Source organism: Dipodomys spectabilis, unplaced genomic scaffold, assembly GCF_019054845.1.
Source record: "Dipodomys spectabilis isolate Male_0828 unplaced genomic scaffold, ASM1905484v1 ptg000138l, whole genome shotgun sequence".
Lineage (NCBI taxonomy): Eukaryota > Metazoa > Chordata > Mammalia > Rodentia > Heteromyidae > Dipodomys > Dipodomys spectabilis.
The window spans coordinates 6,981,950-7,001,919 of NW_024870815.1; the positions used below are offsets into that span (position 1 = coordinate 6,981,950).

Sequence of the window (19,970 nt, forward strand, 5' to 3'; positions counted from 1 at the left end):
CATATATAAATATAAATATATAAATGTATAAACATATAAATTATATTAACATGTTTATGTAAACATATTTTATTATATATTATACATATTATGTATTATATTTTTATATTTATATAAATATATTTAAATTTATACACATATATATTATATATGTGTATATACGTGATAACATCTCAAAGTATCCATTATCACTCATGATAACTTTTATGTTAAATATCCTGTTACTTACAGGCAGACATTAGAGTAAATTGCCAACTTGATCATCTTGCTAATGACAAAAACTGCAAGGGTGGCCTTTTTAGGTCCATCACAAGATAACAAACAATCTCTATTCAGAGACAGCATTTAGACCTGTCAGAAAACTATCTTTACACTGATAAAAAATAATTAAAGAATAACATGAGACCAGATATAATTAACATGGCATCTAATACACACATACTTATACAGCTATGGAAAAGAGATGAGTATAGGAACAAAAAAGAGGTAAAACGTTGAGACTAGAAATTGAAGCAAGGAACTTTCTAGAAAGCCAGATTTGAAGGAGGGCATCCCGATGGGAGAATGGTTTGAACCCTAGGGATGAGGTGCATGTTTGTCCACATGCATGTGGATTGGGCATTTGTGTTTGGATGGTCATGAGGGAGAGTTGCAGAATATACAGGCTAGAAAGTGGGTCAGTAAGTGGTTGGAGCTAACATACAAAGGTTCTGGGGTCAAACTACATGAGTTCAGATTCCTGACTTTTAGCAAACTTGCTGGTCAATATTTCTGTGTCTCTGTTTCCTGTCACCAAAATAGAGATCCTGATATTATCACTGCTCTAGATAGTGTCTCAGTGGGTCCCAAACTATGTAACAGAATGCTGTGGATTTTGCAGGAAGCCTCCAGGGGCACTCTGAAAATAGAAGCATCTGTGTAAAACACTACTCCTAAGTTGGGTATAAGTCTTAATCAGCACTTCTTGTGGTCTGAGCATGCTGTAAAAATGTCTCAGCAAAGCTAACTGTGCCATGAGTGAAAAGTTTAGGAAGTTGTGTGCTGTATCTTACCATCCTATAGCATACAGATGTTGTGTTTGAAATGAGGTAATGCTGTAGAGCCCCCAGCATGACACCTGACCTAGAACAAGAGCTGAGTAAATAGACAATAAAATTCATATTGCAGTGATCTGTGGTTTGCATACCATTTTGGCTGTAGCTAGAGGAGGGGGCAGGTCAACTGCCCAAGTTTCTGTTTTACTCCGGCAAGTTTTCTTTTACTCTTTATGTCCCTTCTGTTTTTGTTTTTGTTTCTCCTCTCCAGGGACTATCTGAACATTGGGTAGTTTTTGTAAGTATGTTTTAGGAAACTTAACACCTTGCCCCAATCTAGGAGTGGGTGGTGGTCTCTTGTCACCAAAATGTTGATTTCCCCATCTCTTCATCCCAAGAAAGGCCCAATGGAGAGTACTTGGTTTTAGTATAAGCAGACAGATTTTTTTTTTTGTCATTGAAAAGGAGATGCTTTTCTCTATGTACATGTTGCTTCATCTCACACAGCAGAGTAAGGTTAAGAGAAACATCTTTAAAGGTTGAAGCAATTTTGTCTGTTCTAAGAATCAGTGAAACTGATTGAAGAAGAGGGAAAATATTTAAACTGGTGGGCAGCACTCTGGGAATAGCCCTGCATCCTTTTTAGCCTTTCCTTTCTTTATTCCCTCTAACAACGCCAGATTTTCTTTTCAGCATTGTGCCACCCATCCAAAAATGACTTATTTAGTTTCCCATATTGAATTTCAAACAGGAGATTAAGTTGATGGTTACTCTGATTTAAATGATAAATTTAAAAAAATAAAAAACAAATGATAAATTTGGCCCAAATAGCCTAGCTGCCAAGGTGGAATTTTTTGAAGCGTGCCCTATCTATCTATCTATCTATCTATCTATCTATCTATCTATCTATCTGTCTGTCTGTCTGTCTGTCTGTCTGTCTGTCTGTCTGTCTGTCTTATCTATCTATCATATCTTAAATATTTGCACAAAGGGATTTTAACTCAACATTTTAATTTGTGTGTACAATGCATCTTCCACAGTGTCACACCTTCTATCATCTTTGAAGCTACTGACTTGAGGGTCAAAACCAAGCTCTCTGTCTTGGTCTTTTTTCATACTGCTGTAACAAAACACCATGCAATGGGCCGTTTCTAGGGAAAATGAATTGATGGTTCCCAAGGCTGGAAGTCCAAGGGTGTGGCTGCTCAGCATCTAGTGAGCATCTCAGGCTGCATCATCTCATAGCGGAAGGCAGAAGGGCCAGGCAGCACAAGAGAGCAAGAGAACCACAAGAGCAAGAGGGGCCACACTGACTTTATCACACCTCTCCCATCTTCATAACGAGCACCCTCGTACAATCCCTCACCTCTGCAATAACAACAGCAGCCCCTCAGGCCTGAATCATCATCTCCCAACACTGATGCACTGGACATTTATCCTCAGTACATGAACTCTGAGGGACACATTCAAACCATAGCAAGCACTAACACTATTGATCAACATGAAGAGGTCAGTAGTTGAGGCTCACTTCTTGATGAGGTAATCCTCTTATATGGATATCTTGGCTCTTGATTTCTTTCTTTCATTTCACTTCAGCTCATTTGTTCATTCATCAAGAGCATTGCACGAATGTTTACTCTATGTCTGATAATACTGTGCTCAGCTTTGGGATGCTGGAGGAATAAGAACTTGTTTCCTGCCATCAAGCAGGTGGGAGAAGGTGGCAAATAAACAGGCAATTACACTATAAAGTGAGGAGTGATCAGATTAAGGTCCATCAAGGACATGGAGGAAGCATAGAGGAGGGACACCTAACCAGACTGGGGGCCCGGGTAGAGAAATGAGGTAATGTCTCAGCTGAACTGAGTCATGAAGGATGAGCAGGGTGAGCCAGGCAGGAGTAGGGAGAAGGGCATTTCATGTGGAGAGAGCAGCAGGTTCAAAGGCCCAGAGGCAAGGAATTGAATGGCATAAATTTGAGTCCTGCCAAGTTCTTAGGTATGACTGGAATGTAGAATGCTGGGAAGGGAGGTGCATGGGGTGATGCTAGAAGGATAAATATGTTGTCTGAAGGGGGGATTTAAGGTGGAAAGTGATAACATCAGATTTAAGATTTAAGGATATAACTTTAGCATAGCCTTATGGAGTCTAAATTGAAAGTGTAGACAGTATTGGTGCCAGGCAGATTCAAAGTACATTGTCTGGGTTTGGGAATGTGGCTTAGTGGTAGAGTGTTTACCTAGCATGCATGAAGCCCTGGGCTCAATTCCACAGTACCACAAAAAAGCCAGAAGTGGCGCTGTGGCTCCCAATGGTAGAGTGTTATCCTTGAGCAAAAGAAGCTCAGAGAAGTAGATAAATGGATCAAGAAAATGTGGTATATATACACAATGGAATTCTATGCCTCCATCAGAAAGAATGACATTACCCCATTTGTTAGGAAATGGAAAGACTTGGAAAAAATTATATTAAGTGAAGTAAGCCAAGCCCAAAGAAATATAGGTCCCATGGTTTCCCTTATTTGCAATATCTAGTATATGTATGAATCAACAGAAAAGGTCAGATAAGGTGATGTTAGGAAAATGAACCCTAAGATATGTATTTAAATGTTTTTTTCTTTCATGCATTTGTTTCTAACACATTTATAAGATTATTTCTTTGTTGCTTTGTATTTCCCTCCCCCACAGTATAACCCTGCTTTCACTGTATTTGATGTCGATATAATTTGTGGAGGGGAAGGGGAAAACCAAGTCGTTTAAATAAGGATACAGGTGGACTCGTTGCAACAATGAGAAGTACAAGTTGTCATGTCGAAAACGAACTTTACAACTTTGGCGGGGGGGGGGGGGGGGAGGATTGGGGGGGGAGGCTGGGAAGGGGAAACAAAGGAGGAGGCTACAATGCTTGATAAGAAATGTACTCATTATCTTGCCCATCTAATTGTAACCCCTATGTACGGTATTTTCACAATAAAAAATAAATTAAAAAAAAAAAAAAGAAGCTCAGAGATAGTGTCCAGGCCCTGAGTTCAAGCCCCAGAACCAGCAAAAAAAAAAAAAAAAAAGAACTCCATCCTTTAAAAAACAATAACCAAAAACCCCACAAAGTACATTATCTTTACTGTAAGGATTTAGATATAAAGGGTGGAAAAGCTGAAAAGAAACAAATAGGTTCAAGAGGAATGAAAGACGTGTCATCAGCTATATTGGTGGCTGGCTGATTGGAAGGTGGTGACGGAAGAGGATGAATACAGAGGGAAGTGTGACAGATTTCTAGCTTGAGTAATGAGAGGGAGCCGTATTTGCTTTTCCTTTTGCTAGTAGATGAAGAAATGATTAGTTGATTATATTAAACTTAAGTTGCTTGATAGTGTTGAGTAGAGTTGTTCAAGAAGCAGTCAGAAACGTCCACCTGGAAATGAGGCAGGCCATCGCTGGCTGGCTGGGCACATGAGGTGTCATCAGAAAGGTATGCAAGAAGCTAAGGGTGGAGGAGGAGAAATTTCCCATGAGAATCTAGGAGGAGGAGAAATTTCCCATGGGAATCTACAGAGTAAAAGATGATGGCAAGCGGAGGGGTAGCTCTTGGGAGACCCTCATAGGCTGTCAGAAAAAGGGGAATTGGTTGGAGATTTGAAGAACAGAAACGAGAAAAGGAGGTAACTGAGAAGTTGAGCATGGTTTCCAAGAAAATAAAGTGATTTCAGAAGCAAGGGAGAGCAGCAATCTTGAAAGTTATAAAAATCCATAGTGACTGAGTCATTGGGTTGACTACAAAATCATGGGGACTTCAGTAAGAACAGCGTGTACAGTTGTAGAGAGAAGCAAAGGAAAGTAAGTTGAGAAGTGACGAGGAGGTAAGGGGGTGGCGGCCACATCTTTAGAGAGGGGCCTCTGAGGAAAGAAGTTGGGGGTTCATATGTGGCAGAGGAATGATAGTTGTTTTTTTTCTGGTGGGAGATATTGGAGCACAGTAAATACAGAAGGATCAGCAAGAAAGGAGAGAGGCTGGAAATTCACAACAAAGAAAAGATATAGTGTAGAGTGAAGCCTAGGTACCAGTGTTTGTTTCTTTTAGATCTCTAAAGTATTGTAATATGAAATCAGGGTTTAGGAAGTACTGTATTAAGGTTTGATAATTATTTGTTGAATGCTTTCTAAATGATTTTGTAGTTGTTGTTGTTGGTACTGGGGTTTGACTCAGGACTTTGTGCTTACAAGGCAGATACCCTACCTCTTGGACCACACCACCATCAACCCTTTTTGAATAAAATATTGTCTTTCCCATAGCCAAGCTAGACTGCAATCCTCTTATTTTACTTCCTATGTGATCAGGATGTGATCATGCCACTACTCCCAACTCTTTATTGGTTAATATGGGGCCTCATACACATTTTTCTCAGGCTCATGACAAACTACATCCTTTCAATCTCAGCCTCCCAAGTAGCTAGGGTTACAGGAAAGAGCCACCATATCCAACTTCAAAACAGGTTTATGAATCTCCTTATTTTTCTTCAGCAATAGTAAATGCTTTATCATCTATAGAAATTTTTGTGAAAAAAATGGAAGATATGGTTGATCTCTGGTCTTAGGTGGCTTACCGTATCATAGGAGAATTAGCAACAAATATGTGCTACAATTTGAGTGTCCCTTATCTATAATGTTTTCTGAGCTTTTTTGCATTTTGGCATATTTACATATACATAATGAGATAGCTTGGGGATGAGACCCAGTCTAAATATGAAATTCAGTTATGTTTTGTGTATACCTTGAATGTAATTTTTTGAAATATTTTCAGGGTACCTCTGTTTCAAGTACTACTTACACATGCAATCAGCTGTATGGTATTCTATTCATGAGTGTTATTTCAGTATTCAGTATTTGGGAATTTGGATTTGGGGATTAGGAGCATTCAACTTATATTATTCAACTTGTATACGTAAGTGTTAGATTAGTGGCACAAGATTTAGTAGTGTGGGATCACAAGACTGGATGGTCAGGAACAATGTCCAGGGGAGGGAATGGGTCTTCAAGAACCCTTATGAGCAAAGAGGAGGAAGAGGAGGAGGAGGAAGGGGAGGAGGAGGAGAAGGAGGAGGAGGAGGAGGAGGAGGAGGGTATTCACATGACCAAATCAGCAGTCATTATAGACTATTTCCACAGCACATCCTCCATGGTAGTTGCAGTCCACATATTATCCTAAACATTCATGCCATGCAAGGTGGTCCCATGGCACATCTGTTCTGCTGAGGAAGTTGATTTGCAATAAGTAGCAGATTCAGGATTCAAGCCCAGGGTGAACTGACTCCAAGTCTGGTCCCTTACTACCGGAGCTCCCTACAGCTTCTCTCCTACCATGTAGCACCATAGCCTCAGAGACCCACTATTTTTGTAGATGCCCAAGGTGGAGCAAATCCTTTTCTGCTGGGGCTTTCTGCTAAGGGGAAGTTCACATATTCATCCATCATTAATCCTAATGGTTCTCAATGGGAGAGAGTCCTTGGCCCAGCAACAAGACTAACAGAATGGAAATTCTTCAGGCTCTTCCCAAGATTAATAAATGAGATACTCTGTGAGTTAAACCCAGCCAATTGTTTTAAAGCTTTCCTCATGGATTCTGGTGCTATTTTAGGTTTGAGAACCCTTTACTTTATGGATATAAATGTAGACCTCTGTTTGCTGTGTGGTTGGCTGGTCCCTGGAGTACTACAGTCTACAAATTGAAAGAAAGAACTTGAGTTCTAGCCTTCAGCGATTATTCCCCTCCCTCCTAGCAGCTTTGTACTCTGGTCAAAGAATTAGGATGTTGAGATCAGCCTTTGAGAGTGGGAACGAGTCCAGTTCTAGGCTGGTTTGTAGATCTCAATAAAGAGGTACCTTCCAGGCTTAGGAAATAATGTCATTGTGGTTCCCTTGTAGCACATTTTAAAGCTGGGCAAATCCTAAACACAGCAAAACAATCTCTGTCCCAAGCAATTTCCTAGGGGGTTCAAGATGTAAACCTGTTTGCTTACACAGAACTTCTGACCATCAGCACCTTTCTTGTTTGATTATTGACAGGAAGAAGTGATTGGAGATTTGAAGCCAGGCACTGAATATCAAGTGAGCATAGCAGCTTACAGCCAGACTGGCAAAGGGCGGCTTAGCTCTCCTCGGCATGTTTCCACTTTGTCCCAAGGTAAAATAGGTTCCAATTCATTAATAATATGAACATGGCTGGCTGTTAGTCATGCATCTTTCATTCAGCAAATGTCAACCAGGAAGTACCAGGTACCAGGTACTGTGCTAGACCCTGAAAAGACCGGAATGATCAAGAGCCTCTCAGAACTTAATGGGGTGAGGGATGATTAGAATGTAGTCCATCACTAATTGTGAGAAGTGCACCCACAGGACAGATTGGATAGGTGAGTAGGAAAGGAAATGTGAGAAGAAGAATTAGCCATGGCAAAGGAAGATAACAGGTGCTTATCAAGGCGGCGCTAGGGTGATCTCTGAGTTGCTGAGGTCGGTGGACTACAGTCATTGCTTGCACAAGGTCCTCTTTGTATAGGGAGAAGGAATTACTAGCAAATAACCCCAGCAGGTCCTCAAACCAAATTACAGAAAATCCTTAGGAAGGTAGAAAATTCTTCCAGGACCGAGCAGTAGTCTGAGAAAAAAAAACCTGGAAGTTATGAAAAGTCTGGACCTAAAGATAGTATAGCATTGGCTAGTAGAGGGTTCTGATCTTCACAGAAACAGCACACCGGAGCTAGAAAGCAAGTGTCAATGATGATGATAAGCATTTCATTGTGCTTGGTGGTAAATGTCAGTTCCAAGACGCAAACAGAGACAAAAGAAAGACTGATTGGTAGCGGGGAATATGGATGGAAGGTTCTAAGTTGCACACAGCAACTGCCCTGGGGATAAACGAAGCCTAAGCATTTGGCCTTCTAGCCAGAGGTGTCTACAGCAGAAGGGAGGAACAAGCTGCCGTTGTTGAGAGCCTTATGTGGAAATGCAGCTGTGATTGTATGTGTGTGGTGTGTGTGGTGTGTGTGTGTGTGTGTGTGTGTGTGTGTGTGTGTGTGTGTGTGTGTGTTCGAAGATGTTTTGCTTGGTTATGGGAAATACACTTTAAAAAAATGTATTCAACCTCTCCAACGTCTATGACCACTTGCCATGGTTAGCTGTTTTATTGTCATACCTAGATTCCTGCCAGCCCCCTGCAGCACCCCAACAACCTCATGTCCTGGTGGTCTCTGATTCTGAGGTGGCTCTGTCTTGGAAACCTGGAGAGAGTGAAGGCAGCTCCTCTATGCAGTATTACTCTGTGGAATTCATCAGGTAAGTTTTTGTGTCGAGACTACAGACATTCTTAGCTATGCAGAGTGCATAAGACTAGAGGTCTTGACCTCATGCATGTGAAAGAAGGTACAGAGGCTTCAGGCCTTTTCTATACTCAGGTCAGCCTTTATCCCTGTATCTGGTAAACCTGTCATCCTTCCCTCCCCCTCCCCATTTCCCATAGCCAGATACTGTTCTGAGTTCTGAAAACTCCTGAGGCGCCATTGCCATCAATCCTGACTGTGTTTCAAGCTCTTCTGGCTTTAAAACATTGCATCTGAAGTAAATATTTGATGACTTTGCTCAGGAGGAGCGGAATCTTTAAAAAAAAAAAATACAATGCATCATGTCCTCTGCATTCATATTATCTTGGGCCAAGTGTCTTGGTTTGCTTTCTGCCTTGCCTCAATCTCTAATTCTTGTTATTCAGCTTGTTAGAAGGATATTAGAAGTTCATATTGAATTTACAGATGGAAACACATTGATTTTTCAATGCTGCTGGGTAATTTTATTATTTTGTCAAAAAAAGGGAAGGAAGGAAAAGAAAAAAGTGAACCAAAAGAATTTCCCATCTAAGCCTTTTTTCTCCTCTGAACTCTGGTTCCTGCTTGGTTTGACTGAAGTGGCTGCTGCTGAGTGAGGCTGAACATGGGTGTGGAGCTGGCGGACTCCAGGTTAGAGGTCACGGGGCTCGCCCGAAGCTTGCTTTTATGGATTTACAAAGAGCCTGTTTAGAACCTTATTCCCAAAGCTCTGTGAAGTTGGGACAAAAATATCTAAGATTTGAGTAGCCCTGCTTCTGTTTCTTCACCTGCTAGCCTGTTCCTTGGTTGGGAAAAGGTTTCTTCAGAGCTTGTTTCAGTGGCAGAAGCTTGAAAGGAGAAAATGGAGACAGTGACTGTAAAAGACCAGTGGAAAATCTAAATTCAGGGGACACTAGATCTGTCACTTCATCAGTCTGAGACAGACTGAGACAGACATCTACCTCTCTGTCTTGTTGATTCATTTCTAGGCAAGTTTTTCCATTAGGTAGCCAGGCACTCCAGTCTTCAAGTCTTCTAGCAGAGCTCTCTATTGGGAAGAGAGTGGATTTCTCCCTACATGCAGTGAAATCTTGATGTGTGTTTTGATTGGCCAGACATAGATTTCTTTCCATTTTCTGAGCCAATCACAGTGGCTCACAGATTAGATAATCACAGATTAGATAATCAGTGGTCATATTGTAAGTTCTGAAACAACTGGTGGGTCATTCAGACAGGAAGTATATGGACTGAGTCTTCAAGACAGTTGGATTTCAAAGGAAATTGTAGCATAGAGTGTAGAAAGCAGGCAAACAGATTCTAGGTCCTTTTGGAAGAAAAGAAGAAAGAGTGGAAGAGAGGAAGGGAGAGAAGAAAGGAGGGAGGGAATACATATGGAAAGAAGGGAAGGATACTGAGAAGTCGCAAATCAATACTCTGCCATGAAAGTAATCCCAAATCTGTCCTTGAACAGATTTGGTTGGCAAAACCAGGAATATGCCTAGAATAGAAAGGATTCCCATTCTGTTTCAAATATGAGTTAAATGTGCAACACTGAAAGTTCTACAACTTCAGCTTTTTCATGTGAAAGTCTTGGAGTAAAACTTAACATTTGTAATTTGCGCCTACAAGTAAATTAGACAACATGAGCAGAACAAAACATACTATTTAAAATTGTGTGTGTGTGTGTGTGTGTGTGTGTGTGTGTGTGTCTGTATGTCTGTCTGTCTGTCTGTCTGTCTGTCTGTCTAGGGCTTGAACTCAGGGCCTGGGCACTCAATGTCCCTGAGCTTCTTTTGCTCAAGGACACTGTACCACTTGAGCCACAGCTCCATGTCCACCTTTTTGGTGGTTAACTGGAGATAAGAGTCTCAAAGTATTTTTTAAAACTTACTCTTTATCTGGCACACTGAAAAAAAAAGGTAGAAATGGACATTTCTTAACCTTGCATGCACAACTGGAAGTAAAAGATAAGAGTCACAGGGTTGAGAGACAGAAGTGGAGACAATGTGGTTTCCTTTGCTCACCAGCTGATGGCTCTAGGCAAAACACTTACAAGTTGTAGGAGCCATATCTGAGCTCTCTCAAAAACATCCACATCTGAACTGCTTCTGAGACCTGCGATAGGAGTGACATGAGCCCCCCAGGCATAGAACACAAGCTCCCTATCTACTACACTTGGGCAATAACTTCTTCCAGCCTTATAGTGTGTCCTTAGAAGGACAAGTATCCAAGAAAGAGCTTTGTAGACATTTACAAAAACCTGCAAAAGTATAAGGTATAGATGGGCATTAGGTACTTGTAATAGCTATAATTTGAGCATCCAGAGCTAGTCCCGAGGGACTCAAGTCTGAGGGACTCAAGGTCCAATTTCTTACATGTAATTTTAAATTTTACATCACTCAGCCAGGCACGGGTAGCTTATGACTGTAATCCTGGCTACTCAGGAGGCTGAGATCTGAGGATCGCGATTCAAAGCCAGCCCAGGCAGAAAAGTCTGAGAAACTCTTATCTCCAGTAAACCACCAGAAAACCAGAAGTGATACTGTGGCTCAAGTGGCAGAACACTCGCCTTGAGCTGAAGTGCTCAGGGACAACGCCCAGGCCCAGAGTCCAAGCCCCATGACCAGCCAAACAAATTTTTTTTTACATCATTCATATTAATTACTTATTCATTGTAGTTGGTTTACCTTGACAAAATGCCTTCATAATGCCCTGGAAAGTTAGCTTCAAATCTAGAATTCTTGGACTCCTTGGTCCATGTGGTATGAGGAGGGGAAAGCCCATCCCTGGTTACAGCTCTGTACTAGGAATTCTGTTCCTACATCTTCCAGAGTGTGGTCTTTTTTGCAAGATTCCTCAGAACATGTCCTCATCTGTAATAGCAGGCGAACACGATCCTCATCAGAGTTTCATATTTATGCATGAACAACATTCAGTGTGTGTTTGGTTCTTTCCCTCCAGACTTCCAGAAGAAGAAACTGAGCCTCAGTTGTATCAGTTGCTCAGCCCCATGAAATGACTATGTGGGGACAGAATTAAAAGTAGAACTGAGGGCTGGAAAGTTGGCTCAGTTGTAGAGCTCTTGCCTTGAGTGCATGAGGCTCTGGGTTCAATTCCTCAGCACCACATAAACAGAAAAAAATCAAAAGTGGAGCTGTGGCTCAAGTGGTAGAGCGCTAGCCTACCACTCTTCAGCTAGCTGAAGAGCTGAGGGACTGTGCCCAGGCCCAGAGTTCAGGCCCCATGACTGACCGGAAAAAAAAAAATAGAACTGAATCCTCCTGACTTCTAGCCCATTACTCCTTGTTGGTGAAGCTTCACGTCCCCTTAGGCCAAGAATCTACCTTCAAAGATGCAGGGCTGTGCTCAACCTGTGTAGGAGATCCCTATTTCTTTCTGGCTTTAGAATTCAGGGTTTCCCACTTGCTAAGCAGGTATTCTACCACTTGAACTACTACACCTCACTTGAACCACTTTTTACTCGTTATTATTTTTTAAATTTATTATTGTAAAGGTGATGTACAGAAGGGTTACAGTTCCAGAGGTCAGGTAGTGAGTGCATTGCTTTTGAATAGGGTCACCTCTTCCCTCATTTTCTCCCATATTTTTCCCTCCTGATCCCCCATCCTCATCAGTTGTTCATTTTCAACATAGTGTGCTCTGATTACTTCTAAATAGAGTCCTTCTTTTTGTCTGGGCCATATCCTCCTATTTCTACTTCCCACCATAGTTCTAGGGATGATTGACAGGTCCATGTCACCATGTAGTGTTTTTTCTTTTGTGATGAGCTCTTGCTTAAAAAAAAAATCAGAGCTGGCCTTAAAACATAATCCTCCTGATCACTACTTCCTGAGTAGCTAGGATTGCAGACATGAGCCAATGTGCCCTTGTGTCTGGACACTCTCTTATTAGGTTGTAGCTGGGATGGAAAGAAAAGCCTTCAGAGCTTGTTGGCATGTAACGTTGGGCTGCTTGTCAACATCTCAGAGTGTAGAGAGAGCTTTCCTGGGCTCTTAGTCAAAACTACAGTTAGTGTAGTCTGTAGTGTGAATGTTTGTAGCTCTCCTACATTTATATGTCGGAGATCAGAATCTGACTGGGCAGTCCTTGTTTAAATTCTGTCACTTCATCTTGGTAGGTAAGTACCTGTCAATTGTTCCTCTTTCCTGCCATGCAACGAGACTAATGCTATTGTGGAGATCATTTGGAGACAGTATAAGAAATGTTCTCAAAGAAATACCTTCCTGGTTAAAATGTGTCTGGGACTTTAAGTATCACTATCCCATAATACTGTGAAATTTGTGAAATTCATGTAATCACTTAATCTCAATAAAAAATTATTAAAAAAAAAAGAAATACCTTCCTGACTAATAGAAAACCAGCCTGAGAGATTATACTAGACAATGGTAGAGGGTTTCTATCTGCTAACCAGTTACTATGATATTTCAGCCAGATGTTACGATGATCGTATGAGTCATGGAGTTGGGACCAAGCAAGCTTTGTTCTTCATCCCATATCTGCCACCTCAACACAGAGGTACCCACTCAGACTTTGTGTCAGGGAATAGTCTAGTGTCTGGCTAAGAAGGATGAAAACTTAAATAGGAGCACTTTTTATAGTCTCCCTTAATGTTGGCCTGGGGCAGATTCACTGGCTTCTTTACTTGTGCTAGATTTTTAATGTTTTTGAGCAGCAGAGAAAAGATTTGAAGAGGCAATCCTGAAGGCTGCAACATATTTTGCAGTGTTTTGAAAACTTTCTCCGGCATTTTTATTCGAGCAGAAAGGCCATGCATTTGAAGAAAGGAGTATTTCTTTTTTTTGCAGTGATACTGAAAATTCCTTACAGGCAGCAATAGCAATGCTTAAGTGTTTATTAAATAAAAACCAAGAATAAATATAGCCACCCATGTTTTGAAATACTTGTGCTATAAATGCCTGAGAAATCTTCCTTCTTCTGGCTAAAAATTTCCCCAGGGTAAGTGTCTTTCTCACAAACAAAAATACATGTACAATGGTGACAATGAAAACCAAAGGCCTGGGAAAATTCTCCTCATTGCAATGCTGCTATCAAGTGCCATATCTCACATGTGTTTCTATCAGGTTGTTTAGAGGTAAGAGCTGGTTTCCACTGAACTTTCCTATGGTAATTTTTTTCTATAGATGTCACATGACTGCTTAAAAGTCACTCTAGAGCTTTGCATTATCCACTGCTGGACTAAGTCAGATTAAAACCCTCAATGGATGTTTTTAGTCGAAAATTTATAGTATCTCATTTTGGATATATATGAAGGTTTAAAATATTTCTGTGTTTTAGGAACAAGATAGGTGTACAGAATACCTCTTCCAATGGTTGTGAAAGTGTCTGACATGTTCAACTTTCTAGCATAAAAGAAATTCAAATCTAGACAATGCTGAGATTCTACCTTACCCCAACTAGAATGGCTATAATCAAGAAATCTAATAACAACAGATGCTGGAGGGGTTGTGGCCAAAAGGGAACCCTACTACATTGTTGGTGGGAGTGTAAACTTGTTCAACCACTCTGGAAAGCAGAATGGAGGTTCCTCCAAAGACTTCACATAAAGCTCCCCTATGACCCAGCAATCCTACTTTTGGGCATTTACCCAAAGGATCACAAACAAGACCATACTAAAGCTAGCAGCACAACTGTGTTTATTGCAGCATTATTTACTATAGCTAAGATATGGAACCAACCCAGATGCCCCTCAGTAGATGAATGGATCAAGAAAATGTGATATATATATATATATATATATATATATACACACACACACACACACATACACACACATATATATGTATATATACATATGTATGTGTATATATATACATATATATGTATACACAATGGAATTCTATTCCTCTGTCAGAAAGAATGACATTGCCTCTTTCTTTAGGAAATGGGAAGACCTGGAAAAAATTATATTACATGAAGTAAGCAGGCCCAAAAAACATAGGTGCCATGTTTTCCCTTGTTTGCAGTGACTACATGTCTAGGACAAGCAGAGGTCAAAGGCCATGTACATATGACCACATGAGAAATAATGTTAAGCAAAATGTATCCCAAGACAGGGACACAAGAGGTTTTTTTTTCTTTTTTCTTTCTTGCTAGTGTTATAATATACTTACAATGCACTATGTGATTCTTTTGTTTCTATTGTATCTTCTCCTCCATGGTATAACCCCTGTTTTCACTGGATTTGATGCTGGTGTTCTGCACCTTGTATATACATTTTTGTAATTTGGGAGGGGAAGGGATATTGCAGAACGCTTAAATGGGGATGCAGACTGACTCATTGTGATGACGAAATGTACAGGACACTACACTGAAAATGAACGTTTCAATGTCGGGGTCGGGAGTGGGAGGAGTTGGGAGGCGGGGAGGAAAGTGATGTTAGGGGGGAATAAAGGAGGAGGTAACAATGCTCGCTATGAAATGTGCTCATTACCCTACTCATGTACTGTAACCCCTCTGTACAACATTTTTATAATAAAAAATTATTAGTCATGTAAAAAAATTATGTTAGAAATGGATAGGGTATAAAAAAAATCTAGGAATAAGATTGTCTACTTTATCTTTGCTCCTGGCATGCTGAATCCTTATTCTTTGAACACCTTAAGCATTCTATTTAATTACTTAAACTTTTCTCTTGTAAAAAAGAAAAAGAAAAGAAAGTATCTGACCTGTGAAAAGCTTTGAACATGAGTTTCTTAGTTATTTCTAATAAATGAAAAGGAAAAGTGCTTAGCATTGGCTCCCTTCCACAGTTTTCTGCCTAAACAATTCTCTGGATCCCTGCAAATGTCTTTCTAATAAGACTTACAGAGTTAATCTTCATATTATGCTACATCAAGCCCAGTTACAATGCCTTCATATTGGTTTTACTTGAGAATGCCACAAGTCACAGCCATACCCTTAGGATAGGTTTCAAAAATGATTGATCACCAATTGATATTTTTGTGAAGACCCTTCTATCTGTATATCCCATCATAAGTCTTCCTTAAACAAGTCCCGTTTGCGTTCCATTCCTCACTGGAAATGAGCTTGAAAAAGACCATTACTGAAATGAAGATTGAGTCTGAGCTTCACAGTGGAAGGTGGACAGATTTCTGGATTTTCCTTGAGTAGTTCTAGGGCTCATGGTACAGGTCTAAAGCTCTGAGATTTGAAGGAGTTTCTCATTCAGAATTGATACAGCCTGGCTGATGTCATTTTCTCATAGGTTTAAGTTTTTCAAATGTAGAATCAGGAGAGGTATCTCTAAAGTGAACACTAATCCTGGCAAAGTTGCTTGAATCCAGTCATCATTTCCTTAAGTAAAAAAGAGGAGCTGGATGTGGTGGTACATACCTATAACCCTAGTATTCAGGACAATTGAAAGTTCAAGGCCAAACTGGGTCATATAGTGATACCCTGACTCCAAAATAAGTAGAATGTAATCAGTTGGGTTAGGATGGGATATAAAGAATGTAAGAGAACAATAGGAAGAACAAAATGGAATGGAATAAACAGTATAAATGAATATGCTGAAGTACGTGGCATTAAAAAAAATCCTGTGATGCTATTATAGAGACTAGTGTTTTGACACATGGGTTCTGGAGTAGACTGTTGGCTTGAACTGAGGGCCTAGGTGCTGTCCCAGGGCTTTTTTGCTCAAGGCTAGTGCTCTACTGCTTGAGCCACAGCTCCACTTCTAGCAATTTTTTGGGTAGTTAATTGGAGATAAGAGTTTCACGGACTTTTCTACCTAGACTGGCTTTGAGCCACAGATCCTCAGATCTCAGCCTCCTGTGTAGTTAGGATTACAGGTGTGAGCTACCAGTACCCAGCTGGACTGGACTTCTTTTTGCAAACTTTTGTCCTACTACTTTTAGTCTGTACAGTTGAAGTTACTCATTAACTTTTCTGTGCTTTGGAAGCAGAAGGGATAGGCATCTACTCATTTCCTTTAAAGGCTTGTGAAAGTAAGTGATTGCAATGTGAACTGCTTTGAACAGCGCCCTTGAGTGCACAGTAAGGCCCCATCTGTACACAGGCTTCTTTTGAGATGGACCTTCTTTTCTGCTTGTATTCTAGGCATCTTTTTCCTGCCTCTGGGTCTTTATGCTTGCTATTTTCTGGCAGACATCTCTTCTACCTCTTTCCTGAGCTAACTGTGGCTCATCCTGCAAGATTCCTTCTTTCTTCCAGGAATCCCTGCCTGTCTACCCTCCTGCACCCCAGCTTTAGTTTGGGTGTCCCTGTGATATTTACATGTGCCCTGGCGCTCATTCCTTATCCACTATCTATCTTCCTCCTGGAAGGTGAGGGAAACTTCTGACCTGCTCACCTCTGGTGTATGACACCTCACATTGAACAAACACAGCGCATGTTAAATAGGTGCTGGGGATCATTCGGACACCAGTCATGGGATTGAACCCCTAGCTTGAACCTTGAGTGAGCTGCTCAATCTTCTGAGCCTGGGTTTCTGTCACTGGAAAATGCAGATGCTCATAGCAGCATCAGAAAGGTAGTAAAGACATGGTGATGTTTCTGCACAACATGGTGGTTCATGGGGGTTTTTTATGTTGATTCTTCTACCCTTAACCACAGGGAGATACACTGCCACACTATCGGCAGTTGTTTTGAAGTGGATCACTTAAAACATATGAGCCACAAGCAGTTATATAAGGTTTGTGTTACTAATGTTAGAGACCATACAGGTAAATAGCATCTGTCCTCAGACCCAACATAGGCTTGTTCATGCACATGCTACCCGACCCCCTGGAAGTAACATGTTGCCATTGTTTTCTTATTATAAAAGGGGTTATTGGTATGTGGTAAGCCTTCAAAGACCATATTGTGTGTATGTATGTATCTGTGTGTGTGTGTGTGTGTGTGTGTGTGTGTGTGTATGGCTACCTTGAAAGTTCCCACTGTAACCTTATTTCTTAAAGAAAACAAATGTGTTTCCAAGCTCTTCATAAGTGAGTTGCCAATGTTCTTCATAGCACTTCACTAGAATATATAACAGTAGACAAATGACCTCAATATCTAGTAGTAATATAGTCCTATACTGGCTTTCTAGCTATCCAAAGGCAAGAAAATATTTAAAGAAGTTTTTCTTTTTGCAATGCAGGGGTCTAATCCAGACCTTTGTGCATGCTTGGCAAGTACTCTGACACTAAGCTACAGCCTCAGCCCTAAGGAATTCTTCTTAAGTAATTAGTTAATTTAGAGAGGATTGAGGAGGATGGCAAGTGAAGCAATTTCTCCCTTTCTTTCCAAGAAGGTATTTAGGGAAATGTGCTGTTTTAGGTTTAAACCTTCCTTTCTGCCATAATGGACTAGAAATAAACAGCAGTGGGTATGCTTGGATGTCAGTAGAGATTTAATGTTAACAAGTGGTACTTTGTGAAAACAAGAATTCCTTTGTCTTACCTTTAGTCTCCACGTTGAAACTCTCAGAAGCACCTTCCAGATGGGTGCCTGGTTCCAGAAATTCTGACAGCTGCCAAACCCTTCCACTCCAACTCAGATGGAAGGGCTGTTCTGAATGTTTATGTGGAGATCTGACCTACACTTCTGCAAATTGAGTTCCTTGTAACTTCAGTCCCTCCAACTGGGAGCATTCCTCATATCCTTCCTTGCCAGATGGATGGAACTTGACATGAATTGAATTCTTATGTAGCAGTTTAGGGAGCCATTTGTAAAACTGTAAATGAAAAGTGTGCTCTACCATTGCCCTACCTGGGACAAATTGCCATCTGAGTTTATGATTGCCTGTTCCATCCATCTGTTTGTCATTTGGTTGGGTTCAACCAACACGTAAATAAAGAAAGAGGCTGAAGGCCAAATAAAAGATCTTTTTTTTTTTTCCTAATGTGACTTCTTAGTGGTTTGGACTTCTCTCTTTCCATTCATTTTGGTATAGAGAAAATCCTGCCTTAACATCACTCGAAAATTTAAAGAGACACTTGGATGTGTCTCTGAATATAAGGCTTTGTTTCTCTTTACTGTCCTGCTCACTCTGGATAATCTAGGCAATGACTTTTTCACAGCCTGGCATTCAAGCTGAAGTCTGCAGCTCCCTGAGGCTGCTCTGAGGAGAATTTAAGGGGTTTCTGCTCTTACTTAGAAAATAATTACATTCTTAGTTTCAGCAATTGCGATTTAGCATTTTCTTCATAAATCAATTCACACAACAGACCATGGTGGCATTAGCAATACTGTGATTTTTGACACTGTTAGACTGATGAGTCTTTTCTTATCTCATTGTAATTGTTGCCCATACTTCGAAAATAGTTATGTTTATTAGTACTTTGAATTCATCATGGTAGCTTGAATTCATTGCTAGGTTTTCTAAAGTAAAGAAGTACTGTGTGACTATATCATAATATTATTTTTATCATTGCTTTCAACATAGCTTCCTTTGTGATCTTATTTATTTTATGCATATTCACACAGTCTGAGAAAGAGACAGAAGCGTCATCAGACTTCACAGTGGCATAAGAAGGGTAAACATGCCAGTTTATGCCAAAGGTTGACAAAGTTTTTTCAAAGGATCAGATAGTAAATATTTTGTGCTTTGTCTGTGTTGTGAGTTCTGTCTCAGCTACTCCACTCTGCCATTAGAATGAGCAAGGAGCAGTGGACAGAACCAGAGCTAGACTTGTGTCCCAATAAAATTCCATAAACACTGGCAGGCAGTTAACTGACATTTTCCAGCCCTTGGTTTGGGGCCATTATGTTATTTCTAAGATAATTCATCTTAGTCATCCTTGATTGGGTGCCTACTATGAGCATATATTCACATAAACATGTTGTATTGAGTTTTTATATCATGTATCTTCTATTATTTTGCACATGCAAATTATGTGCAAAAGAATTAGGGGAACATAAACCCTTGACGAGTTTTCTAGAGAATGAAGATAACCATAGTTCAGAGTGCCGAGTGTTGCAGGCAAGGGAGGGAACAGAGGCTAAAAGGACCACATGTTTGACATCTGAAATTGTTTTTTCCTTCCTTCCTTCCTTCTTTCCTTCCTTCCTTTCTTCCTTCCTTCCTTCCTTTCTTCCTTTCCTCCCTCCCTCCCTCCCCCCTCTCCTGTTCCCTCTCCCCCCCACCCTCTCTTATTTTCTTTCTTGTACTGGGTAATGAACTCAAATAAGGTCTCATATTTCTGCCTGGGCCTGCCTGGACACTATGTTCCTATTTGCCCAAGCTGACATTGAACCATGATCCTTCTAATATTTGCCTCACAAGTAGCAAAAATTAAAAAAATAATGTCACAGAAAAGGGGCATGTCCTTATGGGTAACCCAGTTTTGAAGATGTCTGGGAAGGCTTCTTATAGTTTCTGAGAAAGGCATGTCAGAGATAACCAGGCAGAAAGGAGGGAGGAAGTAACATGAAAGGTTCTGACCATGGGAAGCACTTAAGTAATGGCTTGGAGGCATGAAGAAAATGTTCTTGAAATTGTTTGGAAAGCCTAGAGCTGTACATGGTGAGAGTTAGGTAAAGAAGAGTCAGACCAAGAAAGCCATTATGTTTTATGCTGCAGGGAATGAGGAGGTATAGAAAGT

General features: G+C 40.5%; 1 protein-coding gene across 1 annotated transcript in view; it reads left to right on the forward strand.

Annotated features, from left to right (window-relative positions):
* Egflam (EGF like, fibronectin type III and laminin G domains) overlaps window positions 1-19,970 on the forward strand; it is a 170,652-nt gene that overhangs the window by 61,409 nt on the left and 89,273 nt on the right. The window contains exons 4-5 of the mRNA XM_042690631.1: window positions 7,094-7,211; window positions 8,224-8,359. Coding sequence (XP_042546565.1) covers window positions 7,094-7,211; window positions 8,224-8,359 — 254 coding nt within the window. The remainder of the gene's footprint in view (window positions 1-7,093; window positions 7,212-8,223; window positions 8,360-19,970) is intronic.